At 40.6% G+C, this 12669-nt stretch overlaps 1 protein-coding gene across 1 annotated transcript; it reads left to right on the top strand.

Moving 5' to 3' along the window:
* Positions 1-4226: 4226 nt before the first annotated feature.
* LOC112086551 lies at positions 4227-5200 on the top strand. The gene is made up of 2 exons (XM_024155520.1): positions 4227-4702; positions 4774-5200. Exons 1-2 carry the CDS (start codon positions 4227-4229, stop codon positions 5198-5200), a joined length of 903 nt encoding a protein of 300 aa, XP_024011288.1.
* Positions 5201-12669: the final 7469 nt, after the last annotated feature.

Raw genomic sequence — 12669 nt, 5'->3', positions numbered from 1 at the left:
TGCCATACAATGTTTTATATCCTACCAAACTATGTATAGTTAATTAATGGCAAAATATTCACCTAAGCAGTCCCAGATGAAGCAGACCAAACAGAGTAGACGGTAAAGTAAAAGACAAAGGTAAGAGACAAAATACTTTTAATTAAATGTAAAAAAATACAATATAATACAAGGTCTTTGGGAAGTGATATTTTAGCAAATTAAGTAAAAAAAAAAAAGAAATGTCATATGACTTATATCCCACCATATTACTCTAAAAAAACTTAAAATTTGTTATGTTATCAATTATTTATATATAAGACATTTTATCAATCATTTAACATTTTGTGGTTGATGTAAAATAGTTGAAGTGAAACAATTACCTGAACTTGTTTACTTGTAAAGGGAACATATTGTGGTCCTGACGGAAGCAAGCAATGCATAGCCAAAATTAAAGATAGCTACTACTCTCTTTGCACTTGTACAAATGATGAAAGTGGACACAGATGTATTTGTTTTCATGTTTGACTTTCCTTGATATAATTTACTGTATCTCCATAACCAAAATCTACCCTAATAAAAGGGGTTTTAAGATTCTTGGAGATGTCCACATCAACTTTCAAAACTTTGAGAAGAGAACCCACATCAACAGTTTGATATGAACAAGAAATATAGAAGTAGAATATGATTTGTATTGAATGAGAAAAGTATATCTGTGATCAATACAAGATATTAGCAATGCATCTACAGAGACGATGATCTCATAGCAATCACCGACCTAAGCTCATATCGCTTACAAACTCAGAAAATGCATAACTAACTTTGCTTATGAGTAGGAAAATCTTTCCATTGCACCAAGACTTCCAACCCACCAGTTTCATTGTAACGAGTTGCCACAATCTCCTCAGGAACTCCCAACACTTCCTCCTCTGCAGTCATATTCAACGGTAAAGGATAAACCGTAATGTCTTTACCCACCACTGCTTTCAGTTGAGACACATGAAAAACAAGGTGGATTTTCGAACCATCCGGCAATCTCAACCTATATGCTGCCTTGCCAATCCTGTCGAGAATCTCAAATGGCCTGTAAACCTTGCTTAAAGTTTGTGGTTAATTAGCACGATACGCCACAGACTGTTGTCTATAAGGTCTGAGCGTCAAATAAACCCATGACCCAACAGTGAACTTGATAACCCGACAGTGTTAATCAGCACTCTCCTTCATCCTCTATCGTGCTTTCAACAAGTGTTGTTTAATCTCATCCAGCATTGCATCACGTTCCCTCAACTGCGACTCCAAATCAAAGTTATTAGTAGACCCGTTCTCAAACCTCACCAACGGCGGAGGCTTGCGACCATACACAACTTTGAAGGGTGTGGCTTGCAACAACAAGTGAAACGTGGTATTATACCACAGTTCAGCCCATGAAAGAAACTTGAACCATGTTCTTGGATGAGTAGAAGCCAGACATCGCAAGTAAGTCTCTAAACACCAATTAAGCACCTCTGTCTGTCCATCTGTTTGTGGATGGAAAACTGTGCTATATTTGAGTTTAGTGCCAGCCAACTTAAAACTCTCACGCCAGAAAAAAACTCAGAAATATTTTGTCTCTATCCGATACTATGGATTGAAGAAATCCATGAAGCCTGACAATCTCCGAAAGGAATTTCTGAGCTACATCTGTTGCGGTGAACAAATGTTTCAGGGCAATAAAATGTCCATATTTGCTCAGTCTACCCACCACTACAAATATCACATTGAAACCATAGGAAACAGGAAGACCTTCTATAAAATCCATGGATATGTCCTCCCATATCTTTGATGGTAATGGTAAATATTAAAGAAGACCAGCTGGTGAAAGGGTGGAATATTTGTGAGTTTGACAAACTGCACATTCAGCAACATACTTCGGCACCTGTTTCTGAATATTCTCCCAGTGAAAAGATTGCTGAATCTTCTTCATTGTCTTAAAAACACCCGAGTGTCCTCCAAGCTTTCCATTATTATATTCAGTTAAAATCAGTGGGATAAAGGAAGAGTCCTTCGGTATCACCAGTATTCCTTTATACCAAAGTTTCTCCTCTTGCACCGAATAACCAGGCTTAGTCATATTGCCTTCCTGGATTGATTTGATAATCTTTTGAATGGAGTCATTCTCTGCAATTTCATGATATATATCCTGTAACTGCAGAACAGAAGGAACAGTCAAAGCAAACAAAGCGGAATGAACGATTGCAGATGCCAAGTTGATTCGAGATAAGCCATCTGCAGGTTTGTTTTCAACTCCTGCTTTATAGACGATATCAAAATCATAGCCTAGTAACTTGGTTAGCCAGCGCTGATATTCCATATTCACTTCCCTTTGTTCTAGTAAAAATTTTAAGCTCTTCTGATCAGTATGTACCACAAATTTTCTGCCAATCAAGTAGTGTTTCCACTTCTGAACAGCTAAAACAATAGCCATGAATTCACGCTCATAAGCTGATTTCAGTTGCTCTCGAGGTGTAAATCCATGACTAAAGTAAACAGTGGGCCTTTGAGATTGCATTAGCACAGCACCAAGTCCGAACCCTGAAGCATCAGTCTCCAACACAAACACCTCATTAAAATTTGGCAATACCAGAACTGGAGTCGTGACCATAGCTTGTTTTAATGTTTCAAAAGCCGCCTGAGATGTATCCGACCATTCAAAACCATCCTTCTTCAACAACTCTGTTAGAATTTTTGCCAATACACCATACCCTCTTACAAAACGCCGATAATAGCCTGTCAAACCCAGAAACCCTCTCAAATCCTTAGCATTTCTAGGTGTTGGCCATTTTTGCATAGTCTCAGTATTCACCGGATCAGTTGCTACACCTGAGAAAGATATAATATGCCCTAAGTAATCCACTTGAGCCTGGCAAAATATGCATTTCTTCTGATTAGCAAACAATTGATGATCAACAAAAACTTTCAACACAACTGATAAATGCTTAATTAAGATGTTCTTCCAAGGATGAGCTGTAGATGAGTATATCATCAAAGAAGACCAAAACAAACTTTCTTAAGAACTGTTTAAAGATCTCATTCATCAACGCCTGAAATGTCGCTGGAGCATTAGTAAGCCCAAAAAGCATTACTAAAAACTCATAATGACCTTCATGAGTTCTAAAATCAGTCTTTTCTATGTCCATTTCCACCATTCTGATTTGATGATACCCAGACCTAAGATCCAACTTTAAAAAAATTGTTGCACCATTGAGCTCACCCAATAGTTGATCGATCATAGGTATTGGATATTTATCTGGAACTGTTGCTCGGTTTAAAGCTCTGTAATCAACACATAACCGCCAACTCTTGTCCTTTTTTTCATATTGCTTCCACTTCTCTCCTTTAGGTGTTTTCTCTCTCGTAACTCTTTGGAGTGTGCACACGATGGTCAAAACTAAAGAAGCAATGTTGATTTTCTCTCTCCTCTAAAGTGCGATTCTCGGCCGACCAAGGTGACCTCTTTTTCTACCATCGTCCGGCGTCTCTCCAGACGTCGGAACCTCCTCCCCTCCTCTTTTTCAAGCCCTCCTCTCCTCATGGGGAAGAAAAAACCCAAAATCCAATCCCCTCCCAAGATTTCCGTTAAGGGATCTCTGCCTCCTCTTTCGTCCATCTCGCCAGATCTTCAGCGCCAGACTCCACCGTTGGACCCTGCTGCTCCCCAGATTGTCCTCGCCGCAGATTCCTTCCCCGGTGTGGTTACCCTCCCCCCCCCCCGTTGCAAGATTCGTCTCTAGAGTCTCCTCTGCCGCTCTCTGATGTAGATTCATCTGCTAGGTTATTGATTTCAGCAGTGAATTCTACATCGGTTCCGAGTATTGATACTGCAAAAGCTGTGAATACAGTCGACCCAGAGGTTATTGTCTCCTTTGAGAGCTCCATGGAGATGACTAGCTCTCCCCCAGAAATTGAATCTGCGAAGGTCGCGAAGTCGACTGACCCAAGAAAAATTGAAACCGAAAATGTGCCTCCGAAGGATCCATGGACGGATTTGTTCAAGGGTGGTGCGAGAAAACTGAAGAAATCAGGAAATGGGTTTACACTTCCTTCAGGTGAAGCCTGTGTTGAAATCCCAAACGAGGTGATTGAGAAGAATCACAGTTCATGGATTAGTTTCATTATTGGCCAGTTCTACTCTGCCATCCCAAGGGATTGTGCACTCTATTGTCAATGGAATCTGGATCAAGAAATTTCGTGATGTATCTGTCACGAAAATGGAAGGGAATGCATTTCTTTTCAGGATCCCAAATGCTTCCACCAGAGCTCGTGTTTTAGCTCAGCGTCTATGGAGCATTGAAGGACAGACCATGTTCGTCACGGATTGGGAGACAGGAGTAGTCCCGATGAACCCGGAGCTCAAATCGGCACCCATCTGGCTGGAGCTGAGAAACGTGCCCCTTCAATTCTTCAATGATGAAGGCCTCGAGCATATAGCAAGCTTGGTTGGAGATCCGAAATTCCTTCATCCTTCAACTGCCAATAAAACCAACTTGGAGGTGGCCAAGATTTTTATCATTATCGACCCAAGGAAGCCATTGCCGGAAGTTGTTAATGTTAAATTCCAATCGGGTGAAATTCGTAGAGTTGATGTTGCGAGCCCTTGGATGCCGCAGATATGCTCACATTGCAAAGAGTCAATTTCTAGTCGCATAGCTGTGGATTCAGGGGTACAAGAAGAGGAACACCTTTTGTTTGGGCATAGCATTAAAAGATGTAAAAAGCTCGTATCACATGTTCCTTTTGTAACTCTACGGGTCACAGCCTGGAGAAGTGCACGAGGCCGAGCTCTAAGCAAAAGGTGAATCAGAATCTTCATTTCCAAAAGAAGCAGGGAGGTGTTCCGAAAGGTCAGTATGTTGCGGTGACTAAGAAAGCTGATAAGTCTTCTGTTCCACCTCCGCAGAAGGATAAGAGTATTGCATCGAATGCTGATGGAAACTACTATAACCAGACTCTTATTGGGGAATCAAGCGCAATGGCTCCTGTGAGCAAGAATCTCTTGTCGGAGAAATTAAAAGCAAAGGTGACTTCTCCCCCTTGCTCGGATGCGGATCCCGATTCGTCTGATGTGGAATCCAGTGACTCACAGGAAGAAGGTGAATTGAGGGATAAGGAGGATGATTTCATTGGGGTGCTGTCTAGAAGGAAGCACAGGAACCCTCGGGACAAGGGTCCCAAAAAACACTAAGTTTTTATGTGTATAGATATTTTTGGCTGGAACGTGCGAGGCTTTAATAAGAATAGTCATCGTACTAGTTTTAAAAAATGGATCAAGCAGCAAAATCCACTTTTTGGTAGTCTTTTGGAGACTCACGTCAAGCAGGCCAAGCAGAGGAAGTTCATCAACTCTATTCTTCCTGGCTGGCACTTCGACGATAACTATTGTTTTTCGGAATTGGGTAAAATATGGGTTTTGTGGCACCCATCGGTTAAGATTTCTATTTTATCTAAGTCGCTGCAGATGGTTGCCTGTATGGTTAAGCTTCTGGAGGTTGCCAATGAGTTCGTTGTTTGCTTTGTCTACGCCTCGAACGCTGAAGATTTAAGGCAGGTTTTATGGGCAGAGCTTGTCGATCTTTCTACAAATCAGAATGTCATAGGCAAGGCGTGGGCAGTCATTGGCGATTTCAACCAAGTTTTGTGTCCCTCCGAGCATTCTGCTTCTTCAGGTGGGAACATTGACAGGCCCACCAGAGATTTTCGTGCATCTCTCCTTGATGCAGCGCTTGAGGATTTATCATTCAGGGGTTGTTCTTTTACATGGTGAAATAAAAGAAGATCGAACCCGGTGGCAAAAAAGCTGGATAGAATTCTTGTAAACGAGTTCTGGCAGTTGCAGTTTTCCTAGTCATTTGGGATTTTTGGCTGTCCAGACTTCTCTGACCATGCTTCGTGTGGCATTGCTTTCTTCCCTGTGCAACTGAGGCACAAAAGGCCATTTAAATTCTTAAACTTCCTGTTGAAAAGCAGCAAATTCCTTAACCTGGTGCAGTATCATTGGTTCTCTTCTAACGTTGTTGGTTCTGCTATGTTCGGGGTTTCTCAGAAATTAAAAGCTTTGAAAAATCCAATCAGATCTTTTAGCAGAGCGAACTTCTCCAATTTAGAAAGCGTACGAAGGAAGCTCACGAGGTTGTGCTTGTCTGTCAAGGGAGTATGTTGCATGATCCCTCTACTTCTAATGCTGATCTGGAACTTGAGGCAACTCGGAAATGGGATATTCTCAGAAAAGCTGAGGAGGCTTACCTTTTTCAAAAGTCTAGAATCACTTGGATTAAGGAAGGAGATTGTGGGTCTGCGTATTTTCACCGTATGATGGCGGCCAGAACTTCTCAGAATCATATTCACTCTCTCCAAGGCGCCAATGAAGATATTTTTGACTCGCAGCAAGCTATCCAGCAACATTGTGTTGATTATTTCAAGGATCTTCTTGGTGGAGAGGTTACCCCCTCAATGTTTTTTCAAGACGATATCTCAAATCTTTTGGATTTTGAATGTTCATCATCTCAAGTATCTAGCCTGGTTAAGGAGTTCTCTAAATTGGAGATTAAGAATGCGTTTTTTTCCCTGCCCAGAAATAAGACTTGCGGTCCAGATGGTTTTCTTCTGAGTTTTCACAGGATGCTGGAGTATTATTGGTCTCCAAGTGATAGATATCATGAGTGAATTCTTTAAATCAGGCAAGCTTCTGAAGCAATGGAATGCCACATCTTTAGTCCTAATCCCTAAGGTGTTGAATGCGACTAAGCTTTCAGAATTCAGGCCTATTTCCTGCTTAAATACGATGTACAAGGTCATTTCTAGACTCCTCACTTCCAGGTTACAAGTGTTGCTTGATTCGGTCATCTCGCATACACATTCAGCGTTCATGCCGTGGAGGCTTTTAACTGAGAACGTTCTGTTGGCTACGGAGATCGTGAAAGGATATAACCGGGCAAACATTGAGCCGAGAGCGATGCTCAAGGTCGATCTCCGTAAAGCCTTTGACTCGGTTAGGTGGGACTTCGTCCTTGCCACCTTGAGAGGGCTGCGTATTCCGGAGAAGTTCATAACCTGGATATCTGAGTGCATCACTACGCCTTCTTTCTCTGTCTCGGTAAATGGCCAGTCAAGTGGTTTTTTTTGGAGTTCAAAGGGTCTGCGTCAGGGAGATCCCTTATCTCCTTATCTCTTTGTTCTGTCTATGGAAATTTTTTCAAGACTGCTCCACTCTCGGTTTGCTTCGGGCTATATTCAGTACCATCCTAAGACTGAGCTCTTGAACATCTCGCACCTGATGTTTGCGGATGATGTTATGATATTCTTCAATGGTAGCAGTTCCTCCTTGCATGGAATATCTGAAACTCTGGATGACTTTGCCAGTTGGTCTGGCTTGCTGATGAATCATTCGAAAACCCAGGTCTTTCACGCTGGTTTGAACCTCTCTGAATCCATGGCTATTGCCAGCTACGGATTCGCCGCTGGTTCACTCCCCATTAGGTACCTTGGTCTGCCTTTGATGTCCAGGAAATTGAGAGTTGCAGAGTATGCCCCTCTTATTGAAAAGGTAGCGTCTAGATTTTGGAGTTGGGCTGTAAAGATGCTTTCTTTTGCGGGAAGACTACAGTTGATATCTTCGGTCATTAACGGTATGGTAATCTTCTGGATATCAACTTTTATGCTCCCCAAAACCTGTATAAAGAAGATTGAGTCAATGTGCAATCATTTTTTGTGGGCGGGCTCTATTGATGGGTCATTTATGGCTAAAGTTTCTTGGCGTTCAATATGTTTACCGAAGAGGGAAGATGGGCTCGGGCTTCGGCGTTTCTCGACATGGAATACTACCCTGTGTCTCAGGCTGATTTGGCTATTGTTTTTCGAGAGCAATTCTTTATGGGTAGCCTGGCACAAACACCACCATTTGAGAAATGAGAGTTTCTGGGCTTTAAAAGAAAATGCAAGAGACTCGGGAGCCTGGAAATCTCTGCTGAAGCTCAGGCCTTTAGCTGAGAAATTTGTCAAATGCAAAGTTGGGAATGGGATGAAGGCCAAGTTCTGGTATGACACTTAGACCCCTTTTGGTTCACTGATTAGGTTCCTTGGTGTGAATGGTCCGTCCAGTTCGAGAATCCCGATTCATTCTTCGGTGGCTGCCGCGTGTGACTCAGTGGGATGGCTTCTCGCTTCTCCCCGATCTGACGAGGCGCTTATGCTCCATTCTCATCTGACCACCATCCATCTCCCCAGTGTTTCCCAGGTTGAGGATTATTTCTCCTGGTCTTCTAGTGGTAATTCCTGCAATGCTTTCTCTTCTAAGTTCACTTGGAGCAAAATTAGAGAAAGAGAAGAAAGGAAGGATTGGTTCAATCTGGTTTGGTTTAAGGGTTCCATATCCAAGCAGGCGTTTTTCATGTGGACAGCTCAGCTGAACAGGCTTCCTACCAGGATGAGATTGGCGTCTTGGGGTATCTCGGTTCAATCTTCTTGTTGCATTTGCTCTGTTTTTGATGAAACCAGAGATCATTTACTCCTTGGCTGCGCCTTTAGTCAGGAGATATGGTCTGTTGTGGAGCGAAGATTGGGCTTCACCCCATTCTTCTTCCAATCATGGACTGTCCTTCTAGCCTGGGTTAAACAACGATCGGTAAGAACCCCTGCTACTCTTCGAAAGATTGTGGTGCAGGCGACTATCTATAACGTTTGGATTGAGCGTAATAACAAACTTTTCAACTCTGTGGCCAAAAGTTCTGCTCAGCTGACCAGGGAAATAGACAAACACATCCGCAACACGATCTTGGCGATGCGTCATAAACGAAACTTTGGAAACTTAATGCAATTGTGGCTTGAGTAGGTGCTGAATCTGCATTCGCGCGTAATATATTGCTATCATGTTTTTTTATTTTATTTTTGTCATGGTACCAAATATGTGAGTTCTGCTCTTTGTAAAACTTCAATTTTCATCTAATGAATATTTACAGTTGTGCAAAAAAAAACTCTTGTCATTTTTCTTCACCAACAATACAGGACTTGAGAATGGACTGTGGCTTAGCCTTATGATCCCCGACTGAAGCATTTCTGTGACTAGCTTCTCTATGGCTTCTTTGCTTGCATGGGGATATCTGTATGGCCTAACCAAAACTGTCGTAACACCAGGTACCAGATTAATAGCGTGCTCCCTTCCAAGAATAGGGAGCAACCCTGTAGGTACAGTAAAGACCTGTTGAAACTCTTGTAACACAGAGACAATTGAGGGAGGAATCTCAGCAAACTCCTGCACCACTTGATTTGCAAGCTCAATTGTTATCCCTTTGCTTCTTACTGATATCGTCGGAGCTAATGACTTAAAAGAGAGTTTAGCCCGATGTAACATAGGAACTCCTTTCAAAGTCACCATCTTCCTTTTGTGTGAAAATACGAACTCGTGAGAATCCCAATCAACCAAGCATTTACCAAGAGTCCTTAACCACTGAACACCCAATATGACATCCGCACTACCCAATTCCAATGAAATGAAATCTTGAAAAAAAGTTAGTCCTTGCATTCCAAACTCCATTTGCTCACAACATCCCAATCCTTCAACCGTTACTTCAATTCCCAACAATATCTGTAAGTTAGGATGTGATGTCATTTTCAACTTCGCTTTATCAACTAACCAAGGTGACACAAAGTTATGTGTGGTACCACTGTCCAGCATGACAATGATAGAGAATCTCCCAATGTGACCTCGTACTTTAGTTGTAGTAGGAGAATCAATACCTAAAAAGGAATTGAATGATAATTCCATTAACTGTGGTTCCACTTCCTGAGTATTTTCATCCGCTTTCATTAACTGTGGTTCCACTTCCTGAGTATTTTCATCTGCTTCCATCATATTTTCATCTAAAACTTCCAGTTCATAACCATGAACCACTGTGAGAACCTACAGTTCCTTGTTCGGACACGGATGCCCTTTCCAGTATTTGCGCTTGCATTTGAAACAGATACCATCTCGTCTCATTGCATCTAATTCAGTGTCCATATAATTTTGTCTCAATCGTTGTTCCGGCTTAGCCACATTAGATTGTGTCTTCTCCACTAGAACTGTGACTGATCGCTGCATATTGTATACTGATGATGATTTGAGAGGCTGTCCTGCAGGTTTTTTTCTGTAACGTGAATCATTCCCCGAAGCTGCTTAAATCACTTTACAGAATGTGCTAGACTCCATCTTCAGTACAGTTGATTTCAAACCGGTTAGTCTTTTAGGTTCCTTCATCTTAACAATCTCTTTCAGCTCCGGTTTTAAACCATTGTAATATATGTGTTCTAAATTCTTATCATCAATGCCCGAAACCATAGATGACAAGTCTTCAAACTCTGCAACATAATCTGCTGCTGAACCCGTCTGAGTAAGATTATGCAACCGTTTCCCTGGTTCATCATCCATTTGAGACTCCAAATCTGTCCAAAATCCTTTGTTTAAACTGTGGCCAGTCAGTGAAATATTGATGCTCAATCTCCTAGTTAAACCATCACAGAACCAAAACTTCCAAACTCAATGAGACCAGTCCCATCTTCTCTTATTCAGTATAGCTGCCCAAACGGAAAAATCTTTCCACACGAGATATCCAACCAAAAGGTAATCGTCCGTCGAAAACAGGCATTTCAATTTTCCTAAGCATATGTTCATGAGTCATCAAAGTATTTGTCATTCCCCGATAACCTATCTGTTTATCTTCACTAGGTTGTTCCAAGTTGGAATTGCTTACCTGATTTGGATCATCGGAAGAATGTGCCACATCTTTATGTTTTGACGCACCGGAAAACGAACTAGCTTCGATTCGCGCCAAGGTGTTGCAAATCGAGCTCAGCTGTCGCTCCACTGTTGAAAGACGCATATTGGATTCGCGATTTGATTTCTCCATCTCCGATAACTTCAAATTCGTCTCTTGATTTGCTTTGGTATGTCGTTCCCAACCGATTCGAATGTATTTGACCTCTTGATGAACTTCTCCCAAAGATCCTTGGATCTGATCGATTCTTTCCACCGGATCTTCCGCAGAACTCATCGCTTCATTCGATCGAGTCACAATCGCACCAGTTTGATATGAACAAGGATATAGAAGTAGAATAGTATTTGTATTGCATGAGAAAAGTATATATGTCATTAATACAAGATATTAGCAATGAATCTACAGGGACGATGATCTCATAGAGATCACTGACCTAAGCTCATATCGCTTACAAACTCAGCAAATGCATAACTAACTTTCTTCTATATTCTCGTATTTATACTTTACGGAAAAGAAAGCCTCTGCTCCAATCCAAGTCTTTGCTCTTTCCTTCATTAATTTTCTTCTCCCGGGACTTGATCCTTGAGCACTTCTCCAACTTGGCCCTTCTTTCCTATAGTATATCTGATGATGCTTATCACAGTCTAAGTCCATTTGATCTTCATGTAAACAAAATTCTATCACCAGTTGAAAGATTAAATGTTTCTTTGTTAATGTTGTCGCTTAACCTCCATTCTCTATCACTACCATTCACATTGAATTACAAGTTACAACGATCAAACGCCTTGCTCCCTCAGAATAAACGCCTCCTGGCAAACTAATCTTTCTGCTTTCCTTTGCGTTGTTATATCAGATATTTTTGATCTGATTAACGATCACCTCTTTCTGATGCAGGTAAGTTTCTAATAGCAGAGATTTCGTAGAAAAGTAAAGTTGTCATGGGCCTCTGACGTCTGCTCTTTCTTTCTATTAATGAGAATTTATTCGGCCTACTATAGGCATGGCTTTGTGTATATTTCCTCCTTTTTCCCTCTCAGGCTCTTTGGATGATATCTAGAATTTTAGTTTTTTTCTTAAAAGGTTGATGCCAAACAAGATCAATAAAATGTGTATGCTAATCTGGGTGCTGTAAGGGGAAGTGGCCACTGTTCAAAAACTTGAAACCATACGTGAGCAGGATCCAAGAGAGGAAGAGAGCGATGATAATAAAATCTCTATAAATTGATTTTATATAAATATAAAGGAGAAGACGCATATAAAGACGATGTAGAAGCGGAAAAATACATACACAAGAGATAAGTAAAAATAAAAGACAAAACAAAACCAGAAGAAGAAGACGAAGAAGAAAAACCGAAAAAAAAAAGAAGAAGTAAAAGTTGAAGACGATGAAGAGGAATATGAAAAAAAAAAGATAAAGAAAAGGATGAAGAAGAACATGAAGCTGATCGAAGAAAGATTTTGAAAAAGAAGAGGACAAAAACATTGAAGATGAAGGAGACCGGAAAATGAAGATAACAAATTATGATAATATGAAGATAAGAAATGAGTATAATAAAATAAAATAAAAAACAAAAAAGACAAATACAATGAATTAGCTGCTCAACGTGCTAGGACATACATCTATTTTAATACAATGCAAAGAATTTTGCATATGTCCTCTTTAACAAAGCAAAATAAACATAAAAAACAATTTAGAGTTAAATGGGTAGATACTCCCTGTTTTAAAATACAATTTGTTTTATAGGTTTTTTTTCAAACAAATAAGTTATTCTCACATTTTTATGCAACTTTTATATTTCTTCGATATTGTGTAACTAATTATATTGTGCATTTTTTTCATGATTGGTTGGATTATTTTTTATGTACAACTTAATGATACTTAAAAAAAAAACGTAATTTTTTTAAT

This window comes from Eutrema salsugineum, unplaced genomic scaffold, assembly GCF_000478725.1.
Source record: "Eutrema salsugineum unplaced genomic scaffold, Eutsalg1_0 scaffold_2, whole genome shotgun sequence".
In the NCBI taxonomy this organism is placed as follows: Eukaryota; Viridiplantae; Streptophyta; class Magnoliopsida; order Brassicales; family Brassicaceae; genus Eutrema; species Eutrema salsugineum.
The sequence above is the reverse complement of the archived record's forward strand: the minus strand, read 5'-3'. Positions and strand labels throughout refer to the sequence as shown.